Raw genomic sequence first — 16145 nt, 5'->3', positions numbered from 1 at the left:
AAAGCTTTAAAAGTATATTTATGTGTGGATTTTCCCTATACAGGGATTTTGTCTGTTTATATTCAGGACTTCAAAAGCTATACTTTGGGGGGGGATGATAAATAATCTCATATTGTTTGACAGCCTGAACTGAGAATAACTATAGTAAGCTCACTTCACAGTTTAAGCAGGTGAATAGAGTGCAACACCTTACTCAAGTCCTTTTATAGAAATATTCCACCTAACAAAGACAAGAGCCACTTTCCTGTTTTCCAGGGAGCCTCTTGGGTTTTCTTATCCTTGTGCTTCCTTTCTTGAACCAGAGATCTATTTTTGTTTCAGAAGCACCCACCCTGGTTTAATGCTCATTTTAGATATTGACCTAGACTTGAACTGACAAGCTATGTCAGGACTAGAGCTGGCAGACAAAGAGCAAATACATAGCTTCGTCATTTTTGACCCCCTTCATCCACTAAATTTGATATCCAGGCCCAGCTTATTTATAATATGCCTTTCAACAGCAATGTTGAGAGGAGACATTGTATTTGGGACTTTCTCCAGACAGACAAGTGTGTAAATGCAGCCCTCACTTTTCCCAAGCACTGTTTGCCCGCTACTACACATAATCCCATGGGCTAAGTGTAAACAGCCGAGACTCTACACCTGCCCGCTTTTCTACCAGGAATAAGAATAGTGTAGGACTCAGCATGGGATTATAGTGATACATTTTGGTTTGGATTCCTACACAGGCAGACTCTGAGATGAGCACTTAGGTGTAAATATGTTCTTAGAAATGTGAAGGACACAGGTTAGGGGAAAGAGAAAAAGGAAGGAAGCCAATCTGGGATGCATCATTTAGCTACATGGGCAGCTAGAGCTCCCAGGCAAAGCTGTTAACCGCATGGCTCACACTGCTTCACTGACTTAGACATAGAAACTCAACTGGTCAGAGAAAATGACAGAATTTAATTAACTGTAGTTCAGTTTCTTCACCTTTATGATCACTGTGCTATCACTGTTTGTTTATACTGTAGAGTTTATATTTCTTTAAATGATATAGTACCCTTAGTGAGCTCAGTGCTTGGAATTATTATGAATTTACTAATAAAACAAAAACTTAGAACTGAATATTTCTGTGGCTGGAGCTAATATGATGTCTGTTGGAGGATAAATTAAAACTAAACTCATTTAATATACATAAAATCTCAGTAGTAACCACTCAACTGCTTTAAAAAACAGACTAACAATATTTTTAGGGGGTAATTCTTCATCACTGTTACTTAGAGTTCCCAATCTATAGTGCTGGTGGAACCCATACTGTCTAGTTCTGTTAGTCCTTTTAATTACTGTTTTCTAAATTCTCTTTAAATGCGCCCTCTTATTGTCTGGACTCATAGAAGAATGTAATCACTACCCTCCTTTATGATTGCACTGATCCCACTCTTACCTCTCGAAAATAACTTCAAGGTTTCTCAACTTTCTCTAGAATCTAGTAGTATAAACAATACTGTTAAATTTAGTTTTATGCCACTAATCCCAGCATTCTGGGAGGCTGAGACAAGAGGATAACAAGTTCAAACCCAGACTGGTCAAGTTAGTGACTTAGCAAGACCCTGTCTCAAAAATAACTGAAAAAACATAGGGATGCAGTTCAGTGTAAAACCCTGGTTCAATCAATCTGCTGAATCAATCAATCAGTTAATCAATCTGCCTTCCTCTAACAGGCAGTGGGCAATGTTAGGTTTGAAGATCAGTTCTGTTCAGAGGCAGGCTCTTCTAAGCTATCAGGCTTCATAAGATTCTTCAAACTTGTATGTGGAAAGACACAGATATTATAGAGACATCCCACTTGTTTAGCTAATTTTTATTATTTTTCTATATAATTTGAAATTGTTTCATAGTTAAATCTTATTAACTTAGGCAGCATTTCTGATAATTTTTGAAGTACTAGTGTTTGATATTTTTCTGAGTTCATTCCAATTTTTTGTCACCAAATTGAGGTTATTCTATTCCTTCCTAAATTTCAACGTGTAAAAATATCACTATCAAGAGACAGTTATTACTAAATTTTAAAATTCTTAAGTATTTCTAATATTTTCCTTTAAAAAGAAAGCAATACTAATGAAGAAGAAAAGACAATTAGCTAAAATTTATTGAGCATGTGAGAACCAAAATAATTTTTAAAACAACTAGTACAGTTAATGTAACTCTTCAATAGTGGAGATAATTTCCTGTTCTAGAAATCACTAAGGACATGAAACACAAAAATTCAAAGGTCAGTTAAGGGACACAAATTCTGACATGCACAGTTCTGCCTCCTAAACTCATAACACTTCTTACAAATGAAATAAAATTGATTTCACAGCTTTGTGCATCAGCTAATTTTCATTGACCATCTACTGTATATTAGGCATTAAAAATACAACTCTGATTAAGATTTAATTATTGCCTTCAGGAAGTTCATATTTATTTTGTGACTGTATTTAAGAATGAAGTATTTGGAGACTTGATTTATGTTAAAACTCATTTAAGCCAGTAAGCTATGATTAGTGTTCATGACCTTATTGTTCTTAAAACAATTATCTACCATTTTTATTCAACATTTGCTAGGGCAATGACAAAGATTGAGTTTGACGAAAAATACAAAAATCTAACCATCACAATTTACTTGTTGTGCCTTTTAGAAAACTTTCTACAGACGATTAAAATGCATTCACACTGTATTGGTTACTTCTCATTGCTGAGACAAAATATTTGACACTCAAAATACAGGAAGGAAAATTTTATTTAGCTCACAGTTTGTGGAAGTTTCAGTTCATATTCAGTTGGCTGCAAGGCAGAGTGGCTAATCGCAAAGGGCAACAATTCGTGGTGGCCAGAAAGCAGCAAAATCAACAAGAGCAAAAAGGGAGGAGCACATGAGAAGATTCTTTCTGTCCTTTATAGTGTATGTAGACCACATCCAGTGAGTGTAGCACTCACACCTATAATTGCAGCACTAGACTATGAATCAGTCACAGACTCTAGAAGCCCACCTCCATGACAGCATGCGGCTTTGGGGTGACATCCAGACACAAACTGTAACACGCACACAATTCAACTTTACACCACTGTTTGGTTCTTATATGTCTCCCAAAGACCTATGAGTTAGGCTTGGTCCCCCAGATGGAAGTATTGTGAGATAAGGAGGAGATAAGAAGGAGACTATGAGACTTGTTCTCCCTTTTTTTCCTTCCTTTTTTTTTTTTTGCTATGAGATGAGTGATTTTCTTGTGCCAGTGCTTTCATATCGTTCTTCTTGAGGTCAACCATAAGAAAGAATCTCAACTATCTCAAGTATTTTGTTCTAAAAACACATATCTCCAGTTTGTTCTACCTGCCTATGAAATGAATATGTGAGCATCAAAGTGACATTATCTTATACTGAAATCGCTAGCTTTGTGTGGCATTTAAGTTTAATTTCAAGTCCACCTTCATAGTTACAACAGCTTCATTTCAAGTGCTAAAGAGATACACATGGCTGTTAAGCATCATATAAGCTACATGTATTTATAGGCATAGCAATTTTTTTTAGCCCATGAACTAGGTCTATAATTCAAAATAGATTGTGGTAGTAAATGATTTTAGATATATTACCTAATAAAAGAATTATTACATACCTGTATGCATTCAAGATTGAGCTGTTTCACTTTTTTAACCTCTCCCAATAAACAAACAGAATGAATCACTTTAGAGATATGTCAAGATACATTTTATGTTCATGGGTTTGACACAGCTCTCCTTGTTAAACATGCTTTCACGTGCACACCAGTGGAATGGTCAATCTGTTAGCCGTTTTCCTCCTCATACCTACTCATACCATACATGAAGTCAGTGATGTCCTGAAAACTTCTTAATATTTGTACCTAATGATGTGTTTCTGCAGAGGGTATAGGCTTAAAATTGTTTTGGGAAGACTTTTGCCTGTGTTTTATGATCTGTTTTTATTTTTTGCAATTCTTATCATGAGCATCTCTTACTGTCATTAAAAAAGAAGAAATAAGCAAGCAAAACTAGTTTACATAAAATGTAAAAACACTGCTTTCACAAATAGTTGCAATTGTATCATTTCCCACTTTTACTATGAAAATATGACTTACTTGATTCAGTACATTGATTTTGTTAGATTGAACTCAGGCCCTTGGAAAGAGCTCCATCTCCAGCCTCTTTTATTTTTGAGATAAGCTTCATAACTTGCCCAAGTTGGCCTTGCACTTGCTTTTCTGCTGCCTCACCCTTCAAAGTTTCTACCACAACAGCCAACTAATTTGTCTGTATATTGATGATAAATGTGAATTAGGTGAAGACTTTTGGATAGAAAGGCAACATTATATTTTCCAGGTTTTTAAGGGCCTTTTTTTGTTAAAGGCACCGAGGTAAATGTACATTGTTTCATGCACAGACAGTCTACAAAAGAGCTCAGGAAAAGCCTCCTGCTCAGAGTTTCAGGGCCTCTGAGGTAGAAGAAGCTTCTCAGGTGCTTGACATTTTTCCTCACATGCTTAGACGTTAAGTTATTGCTGTATGGATTTCATAGTTTTACATGTAGACCTTGTCACATGCAGTCATGTTCTCTGCTTTCTGGGGATGTGGGCCTGCATAACCCTTCTCTGGGCTTTCTTTGGGTTCTTATGTAGATTTTCTCTCTTTGCATCTGAACTTCACAGTTTTCTCTCTATGACCTTTTCTGGTACTAAGAACAAAGATCGATTTTCCTCTGTAGTAATTTCCTTTCTTTCATTGTTACTTTTCTCTCATTGCTGGAGCAAAGTACCTGACACCCAAAGTGACGGAAAGAAACCTCACTGTTTGTGGAGGTTTCAGTCCGTAATCACTGGCTCCAAGGCAGGATGGTGTGGCACCCGGGCAACACTTTAAGGCCGTAGCCAGCAAAAGCAGCCAGAGCAAAAGAGGAGACAACAAGCCTTTTTTCTCCCTTTATACTGCACACAGGCCACCACCTTCCAGGGTGGCTACTTATACCACCTCCATGTCCTCCTCTTGCACAGGATCAAGTATAGAAAAAATACATACTTTTAGGAATGCTGTAAATTTTCTGGGAGTATGGTTCAGTGGCACAGCATTCACCTGGCAAGTGCAAGGTCCTGAGTTCACTTCCCATACAAACACACAAATAAAAAAAACACAAAGGCGTGTCATAAAAATGATATTCAATGGTATATAAAAGTATATGGAGAAGTTTAATGCTTCTTATTTATTTTGAATATATAGATTCAAGACAGCTTTTCTGAATTAATGCACACAAGAGTTGATATCTAACACTATTCTACTGAGTAACATAGACACATAAAAGAAAACTGTACTTGCACTTTACCATATGTATGGATATTGTTCAGTTTCCTGTACATTTATATAAAAATGGAATCACAGACTTTGTCGATGAGATCACAGCCAAATTTTTGTTGGCAGTTACATGAGTTTGTTAAGGATCCAGTCAACTGCTATTAGACATAACAGCACTAGTGGCATTCTAGAAAATTATTGAAATTTGTTTCATAAAGGATCAAACTTTCAAGACAATGTCAAGACAGATTTTCCTGTAAAATAAATCCCTCTGAAGCTTTGTTGTCATGTTTAGGAAGTTTGTATCAAGAGACTTAAAAATAGTCTTTTTTTTTTAACCTAAAGGTATTTAACCTAAATGGTATTAAAATACCATTTAGAAAAAATGTATGCTAAGGAAACTATCAGATATTTGATACAAGATTTCATGAGTATTATGTTCCTAGTTATGTAGGAATAAGAAGAATACAAACGATAAATATTAGATAAGTGGTTAAAGTATCTATATTGCAAGGTCTGTGTTATTATTAAAAACACGTGCCTTTCCAAAATTATATGCAAATGTGATTCCACAATAATTTCTTATGTGACCCTACTTCAGCTAGGTTATTCAAACTTTTGAAAATACACACATACAAATAAAAAATAAAAGTTCAGTACCTGACAACCATTATTAAGAATTTGATATATTTCTGGTTGATAAAAATTACATTTATTGTTTTCATTTTTGAAATTTTCTTTATTTGTCTAATGACTTAATAAATTATTTGTAATGAAAATTTTACCAATTAAAAAATCATTTGTTGATTTTTCTTCTTAACAAACTTTGCTTTTTAGTAGTACTTAAATTTATAGACAATAAAAAAAAGTCATATAGATAATGAAGAATGAAAGGAAGACCAGCCTCTTTCTCCCAATATGCCTTTGATTTACACAAATATATGAGCAATAAATACCTCATCCTGACTAAATAAATAAGCAAAAACTGTTTTGGAGCCTTATGATTTGCTGAATTTAAACTGCGGTTGGAATACAGTGTCTGTTTCTTGAAATCACTAAGCTTCAAATGAAGGCTGTCATTAGTGTCAGCCTTTAAAATTGACAAGAGGAAAATCGTCCATTTGGCTTCTTGCTGTTGCTCTCCTCAGAGAAGGAAAGAATCTAATGCAGAAACAGACGTGTTCCCACAATGCTGAGAGGTCAAGGAGAAGGCAGGAGACCTGCAAGATACTTAAAGGATGTTGAAAACAAGGGATGACAGATACCACTAACCATTTTAAGCAAAGCCACAGCCTTTCAAAGTTATCATGATGCATGGAAATCTGCTAAGCAGAAAAGAACACTGAGAATAAGAGAGGTGAGGGGAAACTGAAAGACAGAATCAAATTTTAGAAGACTACACTAATATGTAAGAAGAAAATGTTAAGCTACTATGGTACATTTGTATGTAACCACCTCCAAATGTTTTAGTAATCCTGAATGGTTTGCTAAAGGCTTAGCTAGCAATCTACTTTGTACTTACCAGGTTCTTCAAGTACTGCTTGCACTGTGACTATTGGCAAGTAATTTAACCTCTTAGATCTCAGTTTATTATCTGTACATTGGGAATTATTCATACAGCCATTGTGATCAAGGAAAAATGTGCAGCATCTGAAGTGATTAAAGCTTTAATGTATTTTAATAATTACTGTTCATATATTTATGTATATTTTACCCATAAAACATGTAAATACATGCAAATTAAGAATATGTTTTTACTGCATTTTAGCTGTGTTTGGAGGAAACACATCTAACTTAAAACTTATTGAAATTTTAAGATCTTATAAAATTAACAAACAGCTATTTCAGTATGGCAGTCCGTTACTAAGTACACAAGGTTATACTGCACAAAAGTTGAATTCTATGTGATAAATAGTAATCTTAGAGTTAAAGTTATTAGTAAAAGTCTTTCTCAGACCTTACCACATCCTTAATTGTGAGTGTATATGGTTATGAGAGAGTAAGTGAATTCCAATTGCCAAACACAAGCTCCATGTCATGAATGATATCAGTCCAAAAAGGAACTAGCAGTCCTGGAAGAAAATTTAGAAGAAAATTAATCTACTGATTTTTAATCATTCATAAATCAAACTTGCCCAATGCATGAGCCCATTTTGCACAGGAAAAAGTTGCACAGGAAAAATTTTTTTTTAATATAGGATTATCTGTTTAGACATAGAAATTTGGACAACCACCTACTTCTTTTGTTTGCTCCCTAGGGCATCCCGCCCACTCCTCCTTCTCTGACTCAGACACCTTCAAAGTAGAAGGCGCTAGTATTACAAGTGAGATGGCCCAAAGTAAACCTCAGGGAGGAATCACAGCCTCCACAGTGGTGCTGATGTGTGGCTCCAAGTTCCAGTTTGCCAATATTTCTGCATGATGCCAACTGTTTTTTTCTTTCCTTAATGTGTTGACATACAAGAATTTTAGCAGCTATGCAAAGGAATATGGATATTTCAAGTGAGAAATCATCACTTGGAACAGACAGAGTAAGGTGATGGTCATTTTGAATGAAGGAGAAAAGAGTCTGTAAGGCTTTCTTCGTGAATTTGTCTATTACTTAACATGTGACCTATATGGACCTACAGTGCTCCCAACATGGTGTCTTCATTAACATTCTGGTTCTGGAGGGCTGTCCCTTAGTTTGTAAGTTAAGAATCTTTTCAAATGTTTGTGGAACTAACCAGCCATATAATAAACATAAAGAAACAAAACTACTAAATAAGAATTTTAAAAATCACTAACTAAGAAAAAAAATACTTATCAACTCAAAAAAAAAAAAAGGGAAAATTTAAGTAAATTTTTGAAGGAAAGATACCATCATGAACTGTTAACAATCATGGTGATCTCAAAAATATATTAGTAGCTGATAAGTTGAGTTATGGCAGCCTGAATATATTAATGGTTTAGTAAAATTACACACACTAATTTGTAACGTTTCTTCCTAGCCTGTGAATTCTCCCCTCACTTGTTTGCAGTTGAAATGACATAGCCTACCAGTGTGGGATCTACTCTCCTAATGTGGCTGGTTTTTCAGTCATTCAGATCTTTTTTACTCTTTCTCTTTTTACTCTTTCTCTAAAAAACACACTCAAGAAAGCATGTTTATATTCTCTGTAGAAAATGGGTATTTAATTAGTGCCATTTCTGTAAACACACCATGTTTAAACTGATTGTATTTGTTACACATCACCTCCAACTATATCTTTAGCAAGTAAAGTGCTTTCCTTCATCACTTATCATTTACATCTTATTAGCTTCAAGAGAAAATAAAACCAAGGCACACCTATTTATTTTTGCCTCCAAGCTCTCAAATTTGTTTACTATATTGATAGTGCTTGCTTGTAACATGGAACATTTTTTTGAAATCAATAATTTAATAATGTTAGCTAATAAGAGTACACTGTTATAGTCTGTCCTGTGCACATACTTCAGTCTTAATCTCTGGAATACCTGCACCAAAACAAGCATCAAATCTTGTTATAATGTTTCTTGAAGTTATAAATAAAGATTCCTCTTTTTTATTTCTTTCTAAATATTCCCACAGGTACCAAGCACAAAACCATGCTAGAAGCACGAAATGGAAGCGGGACCATCAAAGCCTTTCCTCGGGCAGGAGTAAAAGGCAAGGGACCTGTTAATAAGGGAAACACAGGCCTCCAGAACAAAACGTTTCACTGTGAAATCTGCGATGTGCACGTCAACTCAGAAACACAGCTGAAACAGGCATGTAACGCACATCTGGGAATGAAAACAAATTAGAGACACCCTTATAGCCAGAATGTATACCCTTTCATTCTTCCTTTTAATTTCTGACTTTTTCCCCATGTATCCCTCCACCTACCTAGCCACTTATCCTCTATTCACTGTCTTTGCAAAATAACTAAAAAGCAATGGCTTGTGGGACCTTTTGTAAATTCTTGGCAATCACTTTATACTGTTGTGTGTGAATAGTGGGAAGAGAAAGAGTATCAAATGTTCTCTTTACCAGGTTTGCCACCCAAAAGTGTAGATTTTCATTAAAAGATCAATTTGCAATGTTCCATTTTTAATTTTTAGATATTGCATGCCACACTCATTTTGTAGTGTGCCATCGTGGAGTATATACTTTATTACACAGTATCATACTATATTTCTGCAGCCATTTGCTTGAAGCATGTCTAATCATTTTGCATTCATGTGTACTCTGAATAGCCTTCTAAATAGATCAAGTACATTTCCAACTGCAAGTCCAATTCTTATACTGTGTTCTAGTATATATATATATACATATATACACATGTATACATATATATGGTATTTTGCTGATTTTATATAATTAGTTATTTATCCTTCCAATTTAAGGGGTTGACATTTGGCTGTGCAAATGTAGGGATGTATATTGGTGTGGAAATAAATTCATGCCTGCCTGGGTATCTTTGTTTACTTGCACATAAAATTCCTTTAGACGTTTCTTTCCTTTATAAACACTTCTAAAAATGGAGATGTGTGCAATGATAAGGCAAAAACAGCTGGAGAAGAAGAAGATCCTTTTATTTGATAAAATATACAAAAACAGACAACATAAAAATAGATCCCCAAGGCATCACAAATCAAGGGAAAAAGTGCATGTTCTTTTATTTTTGTCTAAAACTTGCATGAAATAATTATTATCTTCCCCTAGTTAAACAGTATTTAGATAATTTGGGGGATTAATTTATACAACTGTCATTTTTAATTGCTTTTAACAGCACATTAGCAGTAGAAGGCACAAAGACAGAGCTGCCGGGAAACCTCCAAAACCTAAATACAGTCCCTACAACAAACTACAGAAAGCAGCACATCCACTGGGGGTGAGTGTCATTTGTGCTTGCGAGGAAATAGTGTAACATCTTTAACATCCCACAGTCTGCTGAATTCATATGTTCTTTGGGTATGTGTTTGTGGTGAGGGGAGGTGAGTTACTAAACATAATAGACTGTACCCAAGTTACAGTTAATTCTTGAGTTCAGTCTCTACTCCACCACAGAATTATTGGTCTCATAATTCGTTTCAGTGTTTTGCCATCTCTAGCCACAAGCCGGTATCTTATCTCTTTGAGTTGTGTTCAGTTTTATCTCAGAGCTCAGTGGAAGGAGAAAAGTCAGACTCTTGAGTTTGATGAGCAGTTCCATTAACTCTACTCTTGCTACTAGTGAACATCTAAAGATGGTTGGTGAAATTAAACGCTTGAATTGCTATTTAATATATACAAGAGACAAAGAATCGGTATTATTGATAGTCTCAAGAATTTTGAAGTTTTAAAATAGTTTCAGCCTGGACGTGGTAGCACACACCTATTATAACAGCCTCATACTTGGCAAGATGATCGCCTCAAGATCAAGACCATCCTAGATTACATAGTGAGCTCAAGGCCAGCCTGGACTATAGAGTGAGATCGTGTCTCAAAAAGAAAAAAAAAATTATTTAAGTATTCATGTAAAGATACTATGCAAGACTTTGTGAAATAATCCTGAAAAATGCCCTCTCTCCATTATGCTAAAGGTCCTGGTTAGATTGCAAGGCACAATAGTGGAATATCCTCACCAGAACTGTTTGGAAGAGCTTTACAGACAATCTGGGAAACCTTCTGATATTGTATGATAGTTTTTGTTTGTTTGTTTGTTTGTTTTTGTCTTTTTCCTTTTTATCGGTACCAGGGATCAAATTCACGACCGCCTGCTTGCACGGCAGGCACTTACGCTGCTGAGCTAAATCCCCAGCCCCTGTATGATAGTTTTGATGAGCATATGTTTTTCTTCTGTTCGAGGTGATCATCACTTGCATCATAGATACCCAGGTCTCAGGGAAACATTAGGAGTAATTAACTGTAGTATATGCCAAATTATACATATTGAAGTTTGTTTTCTTCAAATAGGTCTTATTAATAACTGATGCTAGTATGTAAAGCTAACACATGAAAATACAGTTTTAGGAAAATCCCAATCATTTATTATGAGACTCCACTGTGGCTTGACTCAATTAATTTAGCAGGATTCCCCATTTATGAAAATGAAGATGTTAATCTTTTTTACAAAAACAGTTTTAGCTGTATTGGGAGATAAAGAATTCTGTGCAGAGCTGATATTTGAGCTCCACAAGTCATAACACAGCAAGTTTTCTCAACATAGACGCAGCTTTGACCATCAAGTAAATTGTGTTACTATTAAGACTAAACACACCTCCTTAGCTATCAGTATGTTTCTTTAAGTAGAAACATTTGCTCTAGTGAGAACAGGTATTTTGCTAATGTTAATAGTACTTAGCAAACTAACTTAGCAAATGAGTTAGCTTTGTAGAATAAGGCAGAGAGAACACGATAGGCATTTGCACAAGGAAAAAGTACATGTCAAAATTTTTAAAAAATGTTTTCTTTACGTTTTTTATTGAAGTTTTTGTGTGTGTGGTATCTCACACAACGGGAAGCAACATGCCTCATGCTCTCCAGTTTACACATTTGGACAGTCTAATAGCACTGATAGTAGTAATGAGTCTCTCTAAAATGTCTGCTTCTTGATAGTTAATGTGCATGGAAAAGGTAGTGTGAAAGTTTCCTATCATATTTCATAATAAATATATTCTTTTTAAATTTTTAAATTATTTTACTTTAATATTTTCATGTGCAAATATAATTTTCAATATTTTTGGAGATCATCTTTAGTTACTTTCCTTCTCTTCCAAGGGGAAAATGACTTATACTTTCTACTTTCTTTATCATCAGTACCAAAGTATGAGCTTGTGTTTGTAGTTGTTCACTGATTTAGTTTTCAAACTGCCTACCATTTTGGATTCCAAGTACAGATTTCAAAACTTGGGTTCTCATCCTTTTCTTTTCTTTTCCTTTCAGGTAAAATTAGTGTTTTCAAAAGAACCTTCCAAGCCATTGGCTCCCAGAATTCTTCCAAATCCTCTGGCAGCTGCAGCAGCAGCAGCTGCTGTGGCTGTGAATTCCCCCTTCAGTCTCAGAACTGCTCCAGCAGCCACCCTGTTCCAGACCTCTGCACTTCCGCCCGCCCTCCTGCGGCCAGCTCCAGGGCCCATCCGGACGGCCCACACTCCTGTGCTGTTTGCACCCTACTGAATTCCGAGCAGGAGTCATTGTACTGCAATAATTTTTCAAAAACACAAGACAGAAAAACAAAACAAAAGAGAACTATGCAGTGTTTATTTATAGTTTAAAGTCTATATGAAGAGCCAGGACTTTTGATAGTGAATCGAAAAGATTATTAAAAGAGGGAGGGGCTGGGTGGGTGGGAGGGAGCGGTACTGTCTCCAGATTAAAGCATTCCTCTCAGACACTGTCTTAGAAGTGATCTCCAGCATTGACTCTTAGTGGTATCTAGAACTTCTGAGCCTTCGTGACTGTGCTTTTGGGCACTATTTCCCCCTGCATTGTCTTTCCTGCTTTATGAAACAAGTACACATTGTCTAAGGGCATTAACTGGTTCCAATGTATATATAATAATTTACTCTGTAGATTAAAATATTACAAAAATGGGAAAATACAACAAAAAATACAAAAGCAACACTGTGAATAGTAGTACCCGCGTTGGTCCTCTTGCTATGACAGCAGTTACTGGGTATTTATCCCAACAAAGTAGATACAGTAGACGTCTTGTAAAACAATAGTGCTGTGTCTCAATCTATGCCATTAGGATTTAAAGAATTGTAAAAGGTAGAATGAACAACTATTTCATACCAGGAAGTGGTATAAAACATAAACGCCAGATGGTGTCATGGAGGCCTCCCTGGTCAACATTCTTCCCCCTTGTCCAGCTTGGAGTTAGAACAGGGTTTTGCTGAAAGGTGGGAGAGGTATTAATAAAGGTAATTTCTTACCGCGTACTGCCTTCCCACCCTGAAGAGGTATTGCTGGAAAGAGGGAACTTTTTGTAATGACTTTATATCTGAACACAGGTAGACTCATGTATCATGGATATTTAGAAAGAAATCAGTACAATCATTCTGTTTCAAGGAGCAATCATAACCTCAGATGATCTTACATCTTTCAGATGATGCAAAGAGCAGATCTTTCATGTCAGTACATATCTTATAAAACAGAGACCATGTATCCCTGCAGGATGCCCTTATATCATACCAGTAGGCTTGTCGCAAAGATTTCTGCATTAGATATGATGACAGAATGCAGTGGTAACTATTGTTGTGGGTTTATGATTTTTAAGATTTTCTACTGACATGATATAAACATATAAGCATTTAAAAAGGACAGTGACAAACATAAATTTGAGTTAATTGCACACAAATGATAAAGTGCTAACTAGTACTGGTAAAGTCCACTGTTTCTCTAGTGGAGTTGTGAAATACTGACAGGCTTTGATATTCACCCTAAAGCTGAAAGGAGTTGATGTTTTACCTTTAAAACAAGATTTATCAGGGGTATATATAAATATATGTATATTGTATATATGTTAGAAAGAGTAAGAGAATAACTTATAAAGAGAAAAATCTATATAAAATAAATCTATAACCATTCAGTGTTACAGTGTTATCATTAAATTGGTAACGAATGGCATAAAATAGCTGTGCCTTTAATTTGAGATAAAGGCTATTTGCTTTTTACCATAGAAAGTGAACACATACCTATCATTATGGTGGGTTTCCATGCAACTAGTCTGTTGCATTAATAAGAACAACAACACTCAAATATAAATCAAGGAAGATACATATACAAGTCAATCCTATGTGATTTAGGTTTAGAGAAAAATTATTTTTTGAAAAGATTTTGTAAAGGCTATTAAAAATATAGTGAGGGCTTGGCATAGCCTTCCTGAAATCGCTCTTATATAAACTGTGGTGACTTTCAAAGAGGTAAAGGAATCACGGCAAACACATTGGATAGAGAAGTATTTAGCATTTGTCCTTTTGTATTCAAGAAACATCCACAGTGCTTGGTGCTCAACATTAAACATGGTCTTTGGAGTATTTCTCCACTGTCTATCTGTAGAAATTTCTCACATAATGTGTCTTGAAGGCAATTGGCTTTATATGTTTTTATTAAAACAAAAAAGAAGAAAGGAAGGAACAAAGGCAGGGGAGATAATAAGAAAATGTGTTTCAGGGGTTTTCTGGTAAGAAAAACTCAAGCCATGCCTTCATTAAGCATATTGGTTAGCATTAAAATTTGTTTCTGAAAGTACTGTATCTGGTGATCTTTCATTTCCAATGACCCTACTACCTGAGCAAGTATTGTCTGCCTGACTTTTCTATTTCTTTTTCTTTTTTCTTTTCTTCTCCTTTCTTTCCTTTCCTTTCTTTTCTCCTTTCTATTCTTCTTTCATTAGCTTCTGTCTCTTTTTTTGTTTGTTTGTTTCCCTATAGATCCTGCTGGCTAGTTCAGTCAGATGAGCATGAGTTTGTTACTTTGCGCTCTCTCTGTGCCACTTGAGTAGCTTCTAACCATCTTGAATTTTATTTTTCTTTGTTTACAATATTAAATATTTTGATCTTTCATTATATTCACCCCTGTACAGCAGTTTTTACATCTGTCGAGGCCTCTCTGTGTATGAACTTAATGTTAACTGATGCAATGTGCTTTTGTGATCCTCCCCATTTTCACCAATGTGAAGAAGCCAGTCCAGTAAAAGTCAGGGTCTGTGGATTCAGAGCCCTGGGTCACAAGGTATTACTGACTTTAGTGATTTGCTGGGAACAAACAAATCAGCCATACTTTCTTCATCAGCCATATGAGAAAACTCAGAAATACCTGGATCCCTTCTGCCTCACTTTGCTATGGAACCATTTCTGTTTAAATGGTCTCTTAAATTGGAGTTGTAAACATCAATTGTCTTTTATTCACTACCTAATAAAGGATGAAGCCTAACCATAGAGCTTACAGTGGATTCTCTGTCAATTGTTTCCCCCTACTCAACATATTTATCAAAATAGAATCAACATCTATTATAGCTCAGACTGTTATAAAGCTATGCTGTTTACCTGAAGGAGCCTTTTTCATGAATAAAGATTGACAAAGCAGATTGATCAGCGGTGGTGTTGTGAAAATCCCCAAAGGTAGTGTGGATTTATAGTTATACACACCCTTCCATGCATCACACCCATGGCGAGGAAAGTGATAGCGTAAGCATCTCTGGTTTCATTGAAACAAATATAAATGCATTGAAAGAGCGAAAAGCCTCTGGAAAAAGCATTGCTTTACCCTGCCCAGCTCTTCCAGACAAATGGGAAACAGTTGATGGGGAGTTACTGCATTTCTCTTCTGAGAAAACAAGTGATCACATATGACAAATTATACCTCTCCTTCTAAACTTTGATTAACAGTTGTTTTAGTCACATAAGCAAACACGGTTGGCTTTTGGCAGGTTACATTACTATTGTTTTCTCGGAAAGGTCGCTCTCTTAGCTCTTAGGGGATTCTCCCTCACTGTCACAGCTACCCACTGCCGTTATCATGAGAGATACAATTTTCTTGACAAGGAGCTTTGGGAGAGATAGTATTCATACTAATTTGGAAATTAGAAGGAAATAAAACAGGATTAAAAATTAACAGGATGAAATTTTAAAGATCAAAGTATATTGCGAATGTGCACTCATGAAATCCTCAAGCATAGAACCAGTGTATAATAAACAGACATGCAATTTTACTAAATTAAAACTTCAATTAGTATCTTTATTTTTGTATGCAATTTTTGTAGTCCGATTTTTCTGAAGAAGTCATCATAAATTTGAAAGGTGACTGAAATGGACTAAAAGCTTCTGCCTTTCAAATCACTGAGTAGGGCTAACTT

At 35.6% G+C, this 16145-nt stretch overlaps 1 protein-coding gene across 7 annotated transcripts in view; it reads left to right on the top strand.

Annotated features, from left to right (window-relative positions):
• Positions 1–15228, top strand: part of Znf385d (zinc finger protein 385D) — a 980325-nt gene extending 965097 nt beyond the window's left edge. For all 7 annotated transcript variants that reach the window (XM_063257002.1, XM_063257004.1, XM_013144077.3 and 4 more), the window contains 3 exons: positions 8912–9090; positions 10095–10196; positions 12230–15228. In XM_063257002.1, the coding sequence (XP_063113072.1) occupies positions 8912–9090; positions 10095–10196; positions 12230–12463 (515 nt within the window). In that variant the 3' untranslated portion in view covers positions 12464–15228. The remainder of the gene's footprint in view (positions 1–8911; positions 9091–10094; positions 10197–12229) is intronic.
• The last annotated feature ends 917 nt before the right edge of the window (positions 15229–16145 follow it).

This window comes from Cavia porcellus, unplaced genomic scaffold (assembly GCF_034190915.1).
Source record: "Cavia porcellus strain 051 isolate PalLab524CR breed Dunkin Hartley unplaced genomic scaffold, mCavPor4.1 scaffold_10, whole genome shotgun sequence".
In the NCBI taxonomy this organism is placed as follows: Eukaryota; Metazoa; Chordata; class Mammalia; order Rodentia; family Caviidae; genus Cavia; species Cavia porcellus.
The sequence above is the reverse complement of the archived record's forward strand: the minus strand, read 5'-3'. Positions and strand labels throughout refer to the sequence as shown.